The sequence below is a fragment of the Dunckerocampus dactyliophorus genome, chromosome 9 (assembly GCF_027744805.1).
Source record: "Dunckerocampus dactyliophorus isolate RoL2022-P2 chromosome 9, RoL_Ddac_1.1, whole genome shotgun sequence".
Lineage (NCBI taxonomy): Eukaryota > Metazoa > Chordata > Actinopteri > Syngnathiformes > Syngnathidae > Dunckerocampus > Dunckerocampus dactyliophorus.
Window position 1 is genome coordinate 20,497,783 of NC_072827.1, and position 15,467 is coordinate 20,513,249.

General features: G+C 41.9%; 1 protein-coding gene across 7 annotated transcripts in view; it reads right to left on the reverse strand.

Moving 5' to 3' along the window:
* Positions 1 to 15,467, reverse strand: part of usp9 (ubiquitin specific peptidase 9) — a 45,204-nt gene that overhangs the window by 17,232 nt on the left and 12,505 nt on the right. For 6 of the 7 annotated variants that reach the window (XM_054786312.1, XM_054786309.1, XM_054786313.1 and 3 more), the window contains exons 3-17: positions 13,706 to 13,851; positions 13,442 to 13,521; positions 13,198 to 13,310; positions 12,769 to 12,987; positions 11,947 to 12,062; positions 11,623 to 11,874; positions 11,403 to 11,538; positions 11,164 to 11,316; positions 10,599 to 10,703; positions 10,287 to 10,493; positions 8,715 to 8,851; positions 4,150 to 4,283; positions 3,976 to 4,066; positions 3,779 to 3,892; positions 3,482 to 3,710 (exon numbers count right to left, since the gene is read on the reverse strand). In XM_054786312.1, the coding sequence (XP_054642287.1) occupies positions 3,482 to 3,710; positions 3,779 to 3,892; positions 3,976 to 4,066; positions 4,150 to 4,283; positions 8,715 to 8,851; positions 10,287 to 10,493; positions 10,599 to 10,703; positions 11,164 to 11,316; positions 11,403 to 11,538; positions 11,623 to 11,874; positions 11,947 to 12,062; positions 12,769 to 12,987; positions 13,198 to 13,310; positions 13,442 to 13,521; positions 13,706 to 13,851 (2,232 nt within the window). Of the gene's footprint in view, positions 1 to 3,481; positions 3,711 to 3,778; positions 3,893 to 3,975; positions 4,067 to 4,149; positions 4,284 to 8,496; positions 8,536 to 8,714; positions 8,852 to 10,286; positions 10,494 to 10,598; positions 10,704 to 11,163; positions 11,317 to 11,402; positions 11,539 to 11,622; positions 11,875 to 11,946; positions 12,063 to 12,768; positions 12,988 to 13,197; positions 13,311 to 13,441; positions 13,522 to 13,705; positions 13,852 to 15,467 lie in introns of all 7 variants that reach the window. The other variant, XM_054786314.1, reaches the window with a different exon arrangement.

The window sequence follows — 15,467 nt, forward strand, 5'->3', positions numbered from 1 at the left end:
CTTTGAGGAATCTAAAATAAGAGTTCTATACATCCATTTTCTATACCGCTTCTCCTCTTTAGGGTCACAGGGGCATGCTGGAGCCCATCCCAGCTGACTTCAGGCGACAGGCGGGGTACACCCTGGACTGGTCGCCAGCCAATCGCACGGCACATATAGACAAACAACCATTCACACTCACATTCATACCTATGGACAATTTAGAGTCGCCAATTAACCTCGCCTGCATGTTTTTGAATGTGGAAGGAAACCGGAGTACCCACAGAAAACTCATGCACACACTGCAACATGCAAACTCCACACAGAAATGCCAAAGGGAGAGTCGAACCCAGGTCTTCCCGATCTCCAGGCTGTTACTGTGTTGGCCAACATGCTAGACCACCGTGCGGCCCGCGTTGTATTACTCCGCAAAAAAAAAAAAAAAAAAAAGTTCTTTGTGTTAGCTGGTACAATAACAATATCGCTGCATGGCAGGTCACAATACCGCAGGTCAGTTATGTAAATGGAACACTGTTGGCTGTTGGTGTTATGTGTTTCACGTAGGGATTGTAGATGATGTGTGGATGATGGGCAAAAAATAGTGCAGTTTTCCTTTGACGTTCTGCAAAAATGCTAGCCAAGGAATCTCTATATGACAGTAGTGCTCTGTTGTTTTTAAAAGGAAAACTGCCATGTTTTTTTGGAATTTTGCCCATCATTTACAATCCTCATGTGAGACATGAACACACGTCTCTTTTCTGTGCATTCTAAAGATATAAAAACAGATAAAGACAACTGCACGTAATGGGGCACTCCAATGTCACGCCTCCAAAAACCTGCAACACTGTTGCTGTGACCATGTAGTAGCAAGTACATTCTTGATAAAATGGAATACTATTTTGCCGTATTTTAGATCTTTAAGCATTACCGGAACGTCCTTCCTGAGCGTATTAACTTCACATAGCAACATAGAAATAAACGCCTACGCCTAGCATTAACTTTTCCAAACTCAAAAACAGAGCAGCAATAGCGGCAGCTCAACATGAACGCCTACACTAGGGGTGGGGGAAACAATCGATTCTTAGATGCATCGCGATGCGGACACTGACGATTATTAAATTGATTCATAAATGTCAGTAATGGATGCTGACGGAACAAAAAAAAAAAAAAAAGAAAAACGTAACAAAAAGGAAGCGGAAGTGCTGCCCGGACAGTTTACATTTTACATTCAAAAATTAAAACAGCAGCGGCAGCAGCTCCAATATGATGCCTTACCTTTTGGGTACGCCTGAGGGACTATGAGTGTGGCGCTGACGCACTGCGGGCGAGTGTGTGGTGAAGCTAGTGGCTAGCTGGTGTGTTGTGGTAAAGTGTCAATGCGCCAGTAAAGTAGTTTGATCGCCATAACAATGTTAATAATAAATGTCGCTGTAGTTTGGTTGAGCTGCACGTCACATCATATGTAAATGGAGCGTTGTTGACGCTTTTTGGAGTCTTTTTCAGAAGGCTTTATAGGCCAAGTAAGTGTTTACCATTATGTGCAATAATGAGTTGTCTCTGAGTTGTCTCTGTTTTAATATCTTTAGAACGCACAGAAAAGATAAAGACGTGTTCATGTCTCACATAAGACTGTGGCTGATGGACAAAATTCCAAAAGAAGTGCTGTTTTCCTTAAAGGACATACTGCAAAGATGCTAGTCAAGATTCTCCAAGGGCAGGACTGCTCTTCTGTTTTAAGTACCTACTGCTAATCAAACATTAAGATGCTAATCAAAGACAATCAACGATTGTTTACAGGTACTACTCAGAAAATTTGAATATCCTGAAAAGGTTGTTGTATTTCTGCAATTAATAGGTGAATTTGACGTATAAAGGAATAACATGCAAATATATTTCAAGTTTTTATTTCTTTGGATATTGCTGATCAGGTCTTGCAGCTTAAAAAAAAACTCAAATTCAAAAACTCAGAAAATTCGAATATTACATAAAGTCAATGTTAAAAAGGATTTTAAATACAAAAATGTGAGGCCTCCAAAAGTAAACTCTTGCGCCTGTATTTAGTACTTGGTTGGGGCCCCGTTTGTCCGAATAACAGCCTTTATCCGGCGTGGCATGGATGCTACCAGTTTGTGGCATATCTCAGGGGTTATGGAAGACCAGCATGCTTCAATTGCGGCCTTTAGCTCTTTGTTTGGTCTCTTCCCATACAGTTTTCTCTTGACAATGCCCCACAGACTTTCTATGGTGTTCGGGTCAGGTGAGTTTGCAGGCCAATCAAGCATGGTAATCCCATGGTCGTTGAACCAGGACTTTGTACTTTTAGCAGTGTGAGCAGGTGCCAAGTCCTGCTGAAAGATTAAGTCTGCATCTCCATAAAGCTGTTTCGCTGAAACAAGCATCAAGTGCTCTAAAGTGTCCTGGTAGAGGGCTGCAGTTATGTTTGACTTAATGAAGCACAGATGACCAACACCAGCAGCTGACATGGATCCCCAAGTCATCACAGACTGGGGAAACAACACTGGACTTCATGCATCTTCTATTGTGCTCTTCTCCAGTCTTCCTCCAGACTCTGGGACCTTTGTTGCCAAATGAGATGCAAAACTGGCTCTCATCAGAAAAGAGGACTTTTGACCACTGGGCAGCAAACCAGTCCTTTTCTCTTGGCCAGGAAAGGAGCCTCTGGAGCTGCTTACTATTGAGGAGAGGTTTGACAACAGGAATTCGACATCTGAAGTCCATGTCCAGCATCCGCCTGCGTGTTTCTCTTGAAGCAACAAATCCAGCATCGGTGCACTCCTTATGAAGTTCCCCCACACTTTTGAATGGCCCTTTCCTGACCACCCTCTCTCCGGCTTGTACACCATTTTCTTCCACACTTCTTCCTTCCACTTGACTGTCCATTAATGTGCTTTGAGACAGCACTCTGAGTGAGAACACCCAGCTTCTTTTGATATCTTTGTGTTTTTTCCACCTTGTGGAGGGAGTCAATGACAGTTTTCTGCACAACTGCCAGATCAGCAGTCTTCCCCATGTCTGAACTCTTCTGAGCCAACCTAAGAGACTTTTTAAAGGCTCAGGACCCTTTTGCAGGCGTTTTGGATTACTTGCCTGATTAGAATTTGACTCTTTGAAACAAAACTGAAGCTTTTCACAGTATTCTAAATTTTGTGGGTTTGAGTTTGTGGGTTTGTGGTTTTAATAAGCTGAAAATCTTAATCAGCAAAGTTACAAGAAGGAACTGGTTGAGATATGTCAATTATGAAATGCGTGTAATGGGTCAATAAAATTTGTTGGTTTCACCTTTTAGGTTAAATTGCCAAAATATAACAACTTTTACTTGATATTGTAATTTTTCGGTAGTACCTGTATATGACAGGAGTACTCTTTAGTAAAGTTTTTAATTGAACTTGCAGGTGAAAAGCCATGGCATAGACATGACTTGTGCTACAAATTAAGGCACATTGCATACAAGATAAACAGTCCAGAGCATCTGTGGCCTCACCCTCCAGAGGTAGTCCAAGCCGATTAATTCCAAGTCATCCATCATGTAGGCCCGGCGTTTCGCTACCAGTTTGCCCTCTCTGCAGTTTACAGCCTTGAAGAACCTCTCGAAGCACTTCATGCCATTCTCCGTCAACAGAGAAGGATCCAACTGCAGAACATTGTTCTCAAAGAAGTCCTTGTTGATGTCTGGGTCAAGGTCGGGTTCGTCACCCATCAGTTTGGAGTACCTGCGAGGCAAAGATGCTGTTTTAAGACGTGCGAGAGAAACAGAGAATAAAGGAAATTCAGGATGTACCATTTAAAGCAGGCTTCACGGTCACAGAGGAAGACTGCAGTCTCAGCCAGACACTTCCAGATCTGCTTTGCCTGAGGGGCACACAGCCACAGCTGACCATCCTTTAAAAGAAACCTGGGAAAAAAAACAATGTGCAGGAACAGTCTATCGTCTGCTATACTTTTATATAGAGTTTCTATTTCATTGTGATAACGTACCTCAGGAAGTTAAGTCGTTCCTGTACTTCCTGTACATGGCTGTAGCGGCTTCCTGGCCGTACTGTCTGAGGGTCAAACTCTGCCTGTTCTTCTACAGAAAAAGGAAAGGCAAGTGTGAGACTGTTGGGTTACTCACCTTTTAGATAGCAGTACATTTTTGTCTCTACAGCATACCTTTAGAGAACTGCCTCATTGTCTCCATGTAGGCTGACAGGTTCTCAGCTACCAGTGTGACCAGTGCATGGTTATTTTGCAGCTGGTTGATAAGGTCATGGCGATAAAACACATGGGGATTTCTCTGGGTTTGACTGAAAAGCGAGCAGCAAGAAAAGAAGGTAATTGATACACAGGAGGGGGGATTAAAAGCAGCGAGCGATGAGGCAAGAAAGCAGAGAACAAGGCAGACTATTTTTTGATCACAAAAACAAAAGAATTTCTTTTCTTCTCTCTCTCATTTGTTTTCATTAACGGCACAAAGAAAGCAGCTTTTGGAGCATTTTTGTGTGTGTGTAGACGCCATATCAATAGAAGTCATTTCCTGCCTTGCATCTCGGAAAAAAACTGGACGAAAAAGCAAACTCAAGAATCAAAATGAGCTAAAAATCTGGAGCTGCTTTCACATGGAGATTAAGGATGTCCTGATTCACATTTTTTGCCTTCCAATCCGATTTTTTAATGCAAACCTGGGAGTAGGCCTGTCACGATAATTGATAAAACGATTACTTAATCAATACAAATAAAGGTCAATAATTTTGACGCCTCGATAAATTGACATGTGTGACATGTACGTATGCGTGTTCCATTTTCTCGTCTCGCTGTAGCACAAAGGGTGGATGACAAGAGGGTTCACTTTGCTTGTGTTTGTGCGCATTGGTTGTATAGTCAAATGAAGGGAAAGAGTGAGCCTCCTGTCTGCTATTCAGCCTCTGTAGTCAACTTCTACTACTCACACAGGTACACAAGACTTGAGTACCTTCTAGTGGTTCAAATGTGACATGACACAAGGAACATTTATTCATAACCTTAAAAAAAATTATAAACTTAATGAAAAATCTAAATTTGTTATCGTGACAGGCCGACCTATGAGTCAGGTCCCTAATGCAATAGAAGTCCATCCAATAAAAGAAACAATTTTTTTTTTTTTTTTTTTTTTTTTAAATAAATGGGAAAATACTTTTAGGGTAGCAATAATCATTTAGTATAAACAACCAGCGGTTAGAGTGGCACTGCCCCTGCGAGCCCACTGCACCATGACACAGCAGTCCGGCCACAGTTAGGGGGAACTACTGCTGTAGCTACAGAGCCGAATATCCAACGTAAAACCAACTTCACCACGGCACACCGCGGACATGTCTATAGTGGTGTTGAATTTTCTTCTTCTTGCGGGTGGTGGGAGTCGAGTGGCAACCAGCTTTGAGGCGCATTACCTCACCTACCATGTAGGAGTGTGACCCAGAATTACCAAAGTTATAAAGCAACCGGATCGGCCTGATTTTGTGGCGGAAGCCGATTTTATCTTCAAAATACAGCGGATTGGCCAAGTCTGGCCTGTGAATGACATCACACCGGCCCTTGAGTTCAGTTCAAAACTTTGGAATGACTAACAATTTTGCAGTAGACTCTTTTTAGCATAGTACTCGTGTCTTATAAAGAATCTCTGACCAGCATTAAAGGGATAGTTTCGATTTTTTGACAAAGTTGTATGACATCGGCATCAGCAGTGTACTCACTTTGTCCCATGAGCAGAGTTCTGGTCAGTTTTTGGTGTTGAAGAAAGTAGTTGCAGATAGTTGGTGGGGTCACAAATGCAAAGCATTTTGCTTGTCAAAATAATATGTATTCAAAAGAGTTATACATGTGCATCACAATGTTTGGCACAAAAAAAAAATCGCCTAACATTGCGTGCTGCCGCCTGGCAACTCTTGCGTATGTGCTTCACAGTGTTTACATGCGCGGATAATGACCGATGTCACACGAGAGACCTGAAGTGAGAGCAAGCGTGTTAACTATATTGTCACAAAAGAAAATACCTAAAAAATGGTGCAGACTTAATTATCGTAATTATCAGGGCTGTAACAAGTATGTGAATCACCCTATATATTCCATTGCTTTCCTGTCACAGACATTTACAGCACCCCAGGTAAGAACTAGCTGTACTATCAAATGAGATGTCGCCTATTACTACCTTGGTTAGAAGCTAACCGTATTACGCTCAGAGCAGGAACAACATCATAAATCACTTAAGGTGTGCAGCAAATCATAAAATGTCATATTATCAGGGAAGCTGCTACATAACATAATATAGGATATATATAAGCTATTGTCAGCTACGTGGAACTGTGGTTGTCTCCACAGATGTCCAGTGTAACTTGGAAATGAGTCAATAACATGGAAAAAAGTGGACATCTCACAGCTCACAGCCACTTCTCTATTCCTCCTCTCTGCCCATTCCAACTACAAAGTTGGGCATCAGTGTATTTGGGTTCATATACAAGGTATCCCTTCGGCTTTGTGCTAAAAGAACTATCCCTTTCATGTAGTCCAATTCTTTTCATTTCTGACTATGCATTGACGTGCATTGACATTATACACAAGCTATTGTGTAATAATTATAGTCAAAAATGTGGTCCCAGAGCAATCTAGTTTAACATCTATACCATAGTCTAATTGTTTTTAAATGTTCAATGTATGTATTCTGGCTAGATGTGCAAACTGAGAGACTGGTTTTCTACACACTAAATCTCAGCAGGGCAAACAACTATCATAAGGTCCTGAGAACTAATATTTCAGTAAATAGGTGCAAGGCATGAAACAGCTTCAATATTTGGCACTGGCATTAGGAGGGGAAGGGCTCCATCTTAAATGGCCTTAAATGTCACTGTATATTTCTGTTTAGATATCAAGTGCGGAGTTGGGTGTTTAGTATAAAGCAGGTGATCAATACTGGAAAAAATTAAGTTATTGTTGGTAAGGTAAGTAAAAGCAGTGTGGACTCGAGTACATCAAATATGTAAGAACACAGGTTATAAAACTGCACAAGTGTACTATTTTGTTCGCATTGTGGGCCGCAACTTCTACAACAAAAATGAGCAAATCTTTGAAAGAGGACTGTGAGGTGTAATCAAATCTCATTTAAGATGGAACCCAAGTAATAATTGGTGAAAGCAGGCTCAAGGCAGAAACCTCTATAAATGATGTACACGTTATTACACAATAAATATATAAAGACAACACTTTTGTTTTTACTCCAATTTTTCATGAGCTGAACTCAAAAGATCTAAAACTTTCTTTGTACACTAAAGGCCTCTCTCAAACATTGTTCACACATCAGTCTAAAGTGAGCACTTTTTTGCCAAGATAATCCTTTCACCTCACGCGTGACATATCAAAATGCTGATTAGAAAGCATAATTATTGCAGGTGTGCTTAGGCTGGCTATAATAAAAGGGCACTCCAAAATGCGCAGTTTTATCACACAACGCCACAGACGTCGTAAGTGTTAAAAGGAGCGTGCAATAGGCATGCTGCCTGCAGGAATGTCCAGAGTTGTCCATGAATTGAACGTTCCTTTCTCTATCTTAAGCAATCTCCAAAGGCTTTTCAGAGAATTTGGCAGTACATCCTCACAACCGCAGACCATGAGTAAGCATACCAGCCCAGGACCTCCACACATCCAGCATCTTCACTTTCAAGATTATCTGAGACTAGCCATTCAGACAGCTCCTGCAACAATCTGTATGCATAACCAAAGAATTTCTGCACAAACTGTGAAAAACGGTCTCAGGGAAGCTCATCTGCATGCTGGTTGTCCTCATTGGGGTCTCGACCTGACTGCAGTCTGTCGTCCTAACACAAATGCTCACATTTGATGGTGTCTGGTACTTTGGAGAGGTGTTCTGTTCCTGATTAAATCCCGATTTTCACAGTAGCGTGTATGGAGTTGTGTGGGTGAGCTGTTTTCTGCTGTCAGTGTCGTGGATTGAGTGGCCAGTGGTGGCGGCAGGGGTTATAGTATGGGCACCGAATACAGGTGCATTTAATTAGTAACATTTTGAATGCACAGCGATACCGTGACGAGATCTTCAGGCCCATTGCTGTGCTGTTCACCCATGACCATAACCTCATGTTTCAGCTTGATAATGGACAGCCCCATGTTGCAAGGATCTGTACAAAATTCCTGGAAGCTGAAAACATCCCAGTGACTTGTTCAAATTAATCCACACAATTAAAGTGGCCTTTTATTGTGGCCAACCTCCGGCACACCTGCAATAATCATGCTGTATAATCAGCATCTTGATAAGCCACATTTGTGAGGTGGATGGATTATCTCATAGATTTAGATTTGAGAACACTTGACACGGGCCTTTTGTGAACATAGAGGTTTTAGATCTTTGAGTAAAGCTCATGGCAAATGGGCGAAAAAAAAAAGTTTATATTTTTGTTGAGTGCATAAACATGTCAAAGAGAAAGACTTGGACAGAACACAGAAAGCAGGTCGGTAGAACCCTGGCACTGCACTTACCCCACTAAGCTCATTTGCATGTTAATTGGCATTTTCTTTCTGGAAAAACAACAGGGATGTATACTACATATTGTCTACAAGAGACTGCAAGAAAACACTAGCTTGAAGAGTTTGGAAAATAATGTTTGTGCTAGCTTTTCTTTTGTGTGTTATTGTGCGTAGTCCAGGAAAAAAAAACCTGGGCTGGTTACACTAAAAATGAGCTGCAGTAACCTCACCTTAAGTTCTGAGGAGCTTCTCCAAAAAGGCTACAGATTTCTCGGATTTGCTTGAGGGCGGGAATCACCCATTTGTCGTTGGTTCGTAGCTCCTCTATGAACCGATCAATCCACTGGATCTTCTGAGTGTCTCTGTCCTGTGGGTGAAAAAAAACCAATCCCCATCAGTGCATACAGTGTCCTACAAAATGTGAGTACAGCCCTTACATTTCATACATTTTAATATACTTTAGAATAATAGTCAGGGCACATATTTTAGGGCTTGGAATCTCAAGTGTACCTCACGATACATGGCTCACAATAACGCTATCTTGATACGCAAGTAGGGTGAGGCAAATACAAAAATTAAAATTCATAGTTTATGTTTTGCAGCACATTTAAACCAAGTACAAACAGCAATAGTGTAAAAAAAAAAAAAAAAAAAAGATTTTAGGTGTCTGACAAACAGTGACAAATCTATTAAGTAGAAGCACAACAAGTATAAATACTTAATGTAGTATAGCAGCAGTGATCAGCGGAAAGAGACAGAACAACCCGAACAAGGTTGACCTCAAAAAGTAAACTAAACACACGCCTCTTGATTGAATAACATTTAGGATTTTAATAGAAAAATCAACATTTCCCTTACTGGGCACAGTTTTCTCTGCGAGCGTGGTGACCAACGAGGTGGCTGTGTATGTTTTTGTGACAATGCTTACATACAGCAAAATCCTTTAACAGTTTTCTCCCATCCACGTAAAAACCAAAGTGAGTACACAGTTTTGATTTCAACTATGCTGGCGGATCTTCCCATTTAACTTCTCCACCCGAGTCTGGCGTAGCACGCCGTCCTTTTATTTTGTACTTTTTTAGTTCCTGGTAACTATAGTTGCTGAACTAAAGGCTTCCAGTTTCCCGTAGTTTGCATTTCCAACACATCTTACAATTTCAGGGTAGTTTATTCAAATCAGACTGATGACGTATGTCTAGGGGAGTGGTTTATTTCTACACTGAAGCAATGTAAATAAACAGTCAATATTAGGTCAGATTTTTTTAAAATTAAATTGTCCATGAATAAAATACACAGCAAAAAGAGTGACCATCTTAAAGTCCGGTTTAATATATTCCTCTGTAAATACAATTGTGTTAATAAGTGTTTGCCCCCTCCCTGATTTCTTATTCTTGACCCATCAGCGTTCGTCAGCACAGCCTGCCCCTCCATAGTCCTGTAAACTTCCAAAATGCACACTGTACATTTTCTGCCCCGAGAGCAGGGGTGTCAACTCAATGGTACAGGATGCCAAAAACTCAAAAGCCGACTTTTGGTCACTGGGGAGCTGCAGTTCATTAAGGGGATACATGAATTCCAACATGTACTGACATTCTAAAGCAGAGGATGAGCCTCTCTCTCGGCAAACAGGGCCATATGGTAACCTTGCAATGGGATAACAAGCCTGAACACACCTCCAAGACGACAACTGACTATTCTAAAGTATATCAAAGCTTAATTTCTCTAGTCTTGCCCTAAAAGAAGATACAGCATGGTTGCCGAAATGTGATTTTGCATACCATTGTCCCTCTGGTAAAACATACCTGTGAGCAACTGTAATCCAGTATTTTGATGTGAGCACTAAGAGCTTGGTCCATTATGTCTACAGGCACGTCGTCGCTGTGGGCTAGGTTCCACAGCAGATTGAGGACCTTGTGGGCCATGACGCCGTCCTTGTCGTCCTCGGCCAGGCGGCGGATGAGTTCCAGCAGTTTTTCACGCTGCTTCTTGCTGGCATTCGTCCAGCTTGCCTGCAGAAGAAAACATAAGCTTAGGGTTAGTTAATGGCACAACAAGACTGCTATTACTAAATAAATATATAGACTACATACCACCTCCTTGAGATGCAAACCCACCTTAAAACAGTCAAAGAGATGATCAAGCTGCTCAGGAGAAAAATCCCACGCTAACTTGGCCAGAAGATCATGGACATTTTTTACAATGGCTTCGTGTTTGCCAGCCTGCACATGTAGGGAGAGAGTTTTACTGACCTGCCGAGGTTCCCAGGGTGAACCCCTCGTACAAAACTCAACAAATCGTGCAAGACTTTAGTGTATCACTCACTGGAGTTCAGTTCAAGAAGCATTTACATTTTATGTATTGTATTTTATGTATTGTAATAAATAAAAAATAAAAAGCCGGCCTCATTGAGGATGAGTGAATAGTGAGTCAAAACGTAGGGGCTAAACAGTACTAGAATGGCTCGCTGCTACACACGTTTTCAACTTGTATGTCCTTAAAAGAATGTTAAAATGTTTAACGTTTCACACAGGACCGGACTAATTCAATTTTCATTATTTCCTATGGGAAAATTTGTGGAGGTTGGCCAGTGTTCCAGAATAGATTGTGTTCGTCCTTAGACGATCCACTGTACTAAATAAATCAAACAGCAGTTTTAAATCATAATCATCAATATTTTACCTGTGCTGCCCAGATGTTGTCAAGATCCTGCATTGTCAGAGCTTTCTCTTTGATAACGAAGCGAAGGATCTTCTCCAGCTTCTCAACATACTGAGGCTGGTGTAAACTGTCCCGCAGGACGATGGACAGGATGTGGTTCTGCTGGATCCACTCCTGAGGGACAACATTAAATACAGTTAAATACAGACAATGGTGATATATGGAATGCAAAGGTTTAGAAAACAGGCGACTGAGCTCACCGCCATGCGCTCTGCTGTCAGCCATTCATCCTCCTCCGGGTTATGCCGATGAGTGTAGTAGGACACACTGGATATCACCTTGTTAACTTCATTTAGTGCATTCATTTTGCCGTTAAAAGAAGAAATTTGCAATAACCTGAAAGAAAAAGGAGTTCAATAAAGCTAAACTGGATCCTTTCAGTAATAATGTGTTCCATTGTCTTCACAATCACATCCTCACCTAAGAATCATTTTTAACCTAAAAATCTCTAAATTCTTCACAGTCTCCTCCTGCCCGGGTACACGAGATGCAAGGTTCTTCAGAGACTTGATTATCATGGACAGTGCGTCGTTTTTGGCTTCATTCTTGGCCTCTTTCTTCAGCTCCTCGTCTGTAAGGTTCTCCAGGAACTGGGGTACCATTTCGACAACTGGGAGGAAGTACTTCTTCACTGTGTGCAATGTGAGGAACTCGTAACACTGGCCAAAAGGCCTGCAATGAAAAAGGAGGAAAATTAATATTGAGGACAGCCTATGATGAAGCCTCATTAATAAGTGTGCTTACTTGATAAGTGCAGCGATGATCTGGACGTTCAGTGCTTGGCCACTCATGAAGCGATCGTGCAACATTTGAAACCCGTTTAACGTGCCAAATTTATTTATTAAGTCCACCAACCAGCCCTGCAATTGATGAAACAAGAGGGAAGGCCATAATCTGCTGGTTCCACAACACAAAATTAGGTGTGATGTACTGCATTAGCAGACCTGCCAACCTTGAAGAAATTCTGACTATTCCCTGCCCCCTTTTTCAATTTTTCCATTTAAACAATTAATTTTTTTACATTTCTACAATGTGCCACGAGCCACTAAAACGTGGGTCGCCCAATGAACACCACTTTTACAGCTCTTCATCAGGGTTGAGTGCGTGACGTGACGTCAACTCTGTGAGCAAACAACTCTTGTTGACTATTTAGCCTGTCAGCTTCCTTGGAGGCTAGCGAATTATGGTAATTAAAAGGGAGTGTAATTACAGTGGAACTAATCAATGTGTTACAACAGTCATTTTTTGCAAGTGTTGATCAAAAATTGGAGAAGGCGTTCGCGGAGGTGAGCTGTACGCACCTCTGAACGAGTTGTCTACACAAAAGGATATAATGTTCTACAAGCGGAGCAATCGCAGCCCTTATGGTACCTGGTACCTTATGGTACCCTTATGGCTAGGTTGTTCCTAGCCTCAGGGTTTCACAGACTGAACTCAAAACTAGAACCAGCGAGATACAACAAAATGCGTACCTGTGGAGCACCAAAGCGTATTCAAGGGTGACAATGAATGCCCGATATGCAAAATGCGTAAGTGTTGGCAGGTCTGCATTAGCTGTGATATAACCTTCGGCGAGCGTGGGTCCGGTGGTCGGGCGTAGAGGTCATCGTCGGCCAACTGTGCTCCAGCAGGGACGCTCTCAGAGGGCCGCGTGCCGTTGTAGATGTGGAACTTGCAATGGGGGTTAGTGGCCATGGCGAGAAGCTCCAGTAGGGGGAACCAGTCCTGAGAGAGCTTGGCCACACACAGCTCCACCAGGCGATGTGTGTTATTGATGATACACCTCTGTGGATGCGGATAGTGGAGAGATACATAATGAGGAACCAAATGTACAAGGGAAAACATCAATAAATAATACGGTTTAAAATCAAACCACAAATGCTTGGTTGACTACCAAAATGTATCCCACAGGGAAAACTCACATTGTGAATGATGCTGTACATGTATAAAAACTTGTTCAACTGTAACATTAAAATTGAAGAAAAAAATACCAACATGAATCTCAAACTTCCAGCCGCTAACCGCCTCATCTGTCAGGATCTTTGTGAATGAGATAGTCAGACCATCTCGGAAAAACCTCTGACAGGCCTCACACTTCACATCGAGTCCTGCAGGAAAAAACAAAAAAAGAATACCAGTGTTATTAACTACAATGACCACAGTGAGCTATTGCGCACTGGCAATAGGATTTTACTGTGCACACTTTATATCAGCACATTGTTATGATTGCCATTCCTACCTTTTTTACTGAGGTCTATAGCGGCCTCCAACAGGACTTCTAACTCTCCTTTTGGCAACACCGGAACGACCCAACGAGGCCTGGGAGGAAGCAGAGCGACAATCAACAGAAATCCCAACAGGTGCAAAGAAAAAGAGAGTAATGGACCATGACGAGCATCATTTCTGCTAACACAATTACTACGTGAGGGCAACTCTTCAGCAATTAAGAGAAATATTTTGCAAATATGACTTCATGTAGTGATGTGACTGTGAGGGTGTGTACCTGTTGATCATGTCATCTAGCTTGGCTAGGTCAGTGTGGGGGAAGGCAGGCTCCTCTTCCTCCAGCTGTGGCGGCCCATCCCCTTGTCCATGCTCACCTGGGGGGCTCACTGGAGAGTTCTCATTAGATGAGTTAGGAGATGATGTCTGAAACAAAGCCATCAAAATCAGCATACACAAAGTCAAATATATACAGAACCATACGTGTCATAAACAGCTATGACAGTAAGACCTACTAGTAACAAGTTTCCTTTAATTCTCCACATTTCAGGAATTATTTATTCTAAAATTTGTCTATTAGCAGGTACATAATAGCTTGGCACCTCAATTTCTGGAGCTAATTATTTTGAATTTGGACATTAGCAAGCACACAATAGCTCGTAAAGTCAATTTTCAGACAGTTTCACCAACAGCCTGTTGCAATAATACATTGGATAATCCCGAAGAGCGTGTTGCTTTGACAGACACAGACAGAAGACTGGGCAAAGTATGAATCCCCGTTCCCCCTTCTACAGACCTGAGACAACTGCAAACACTACTATCCATGCCATGCCAGTAGCTAAAGAGGTCACGTGAAGAAACTAAATCGTCTTATTAATACACTTTTTAGCATACATGTAATATGTAAATGAGGAGTTTGGCAAGTAATGCGACTCCAATGGACAAATTAGTTGTGTTATATTAGGTAGATTTTTCGCTAGTTCTCATGTAAACGACCCCTAGAATCCACAGGACTATGACCGTTTCTTATGAATTTCAAAAAAGGCAAAAAAAAAAAGTAAGAAAAACTACAGTTACTTCCTGTTAGCATAAATTATGAGAGCCAACTGACTGATTCCTGTTTGGACAAAACAGAACTCAAGGGGTACTCATTTAAATTCCATTAGAGTATGACAAGGACTGTTGTGTGTATGTTTTGGACCAGGCTGAGCCACCTGGTGATAATGGTGAATGTAGACCTTAGCAGGTGCAAAAGCAGGTGTATCCCCTCCTAAAAGGCAACAAAGCTACGCCAGTCAGTACAACATACAGCGAATGTGAGTGACAAATATGAAATGTGGGGGTGTGTGGTGAAGGCTCCTTCTGCTTGGCTGACCTACATATACAGCTTGCCTCTCACGTATCACCACAGCTCATCAGTGCGCGCGCGCGTGCGTGCACACGCGCGCGCACACACACACACACACACACACACACACACACAAACCCCTTATCCATCACTCAGGAGGCTCTCTGTTCATTGATGCCTCGTCTTCACTTTTTCTCCCTCTTTCCGCTCCCCTCACTCCTTTCCTTTCATCACCCTGGGCATCTGTGTGTGTGTGTGTGTGTGTGTGTGTGCTTCTGTGGGGTAGGGAGTGAGCTGTATCTGTTAAAAACCTGTGCGCTGCAGTGTCTGGAAATCGGATGGGCATTTCTAGAAATTGGCTTAATTGTCTGGAAAAATAATATTCTTTTTGCTCACATTGTTTTTCCCAATAGTAATCGAAATGTGGATGCAGTGCCCTTTAATCGTGCCATGACTTGGTGACCGAAGCTACCTGTCCATTTGTGCTCTCAATAATAATAAAAACTACCACGGTTGCCCAACAGGCTAACTAGTGGACGCTGCTAATATTTTTTCCAATTCTGCATAATATGACAAAACTGCATATTTTAAACATACCAGTACCATAGGAGCCGCAAAGCATCACGGCCGATGAACAAAACTCCTGACTAGATAATAAGTTATGATTGATGCTAGTTCAGAGAATTTAAATGTC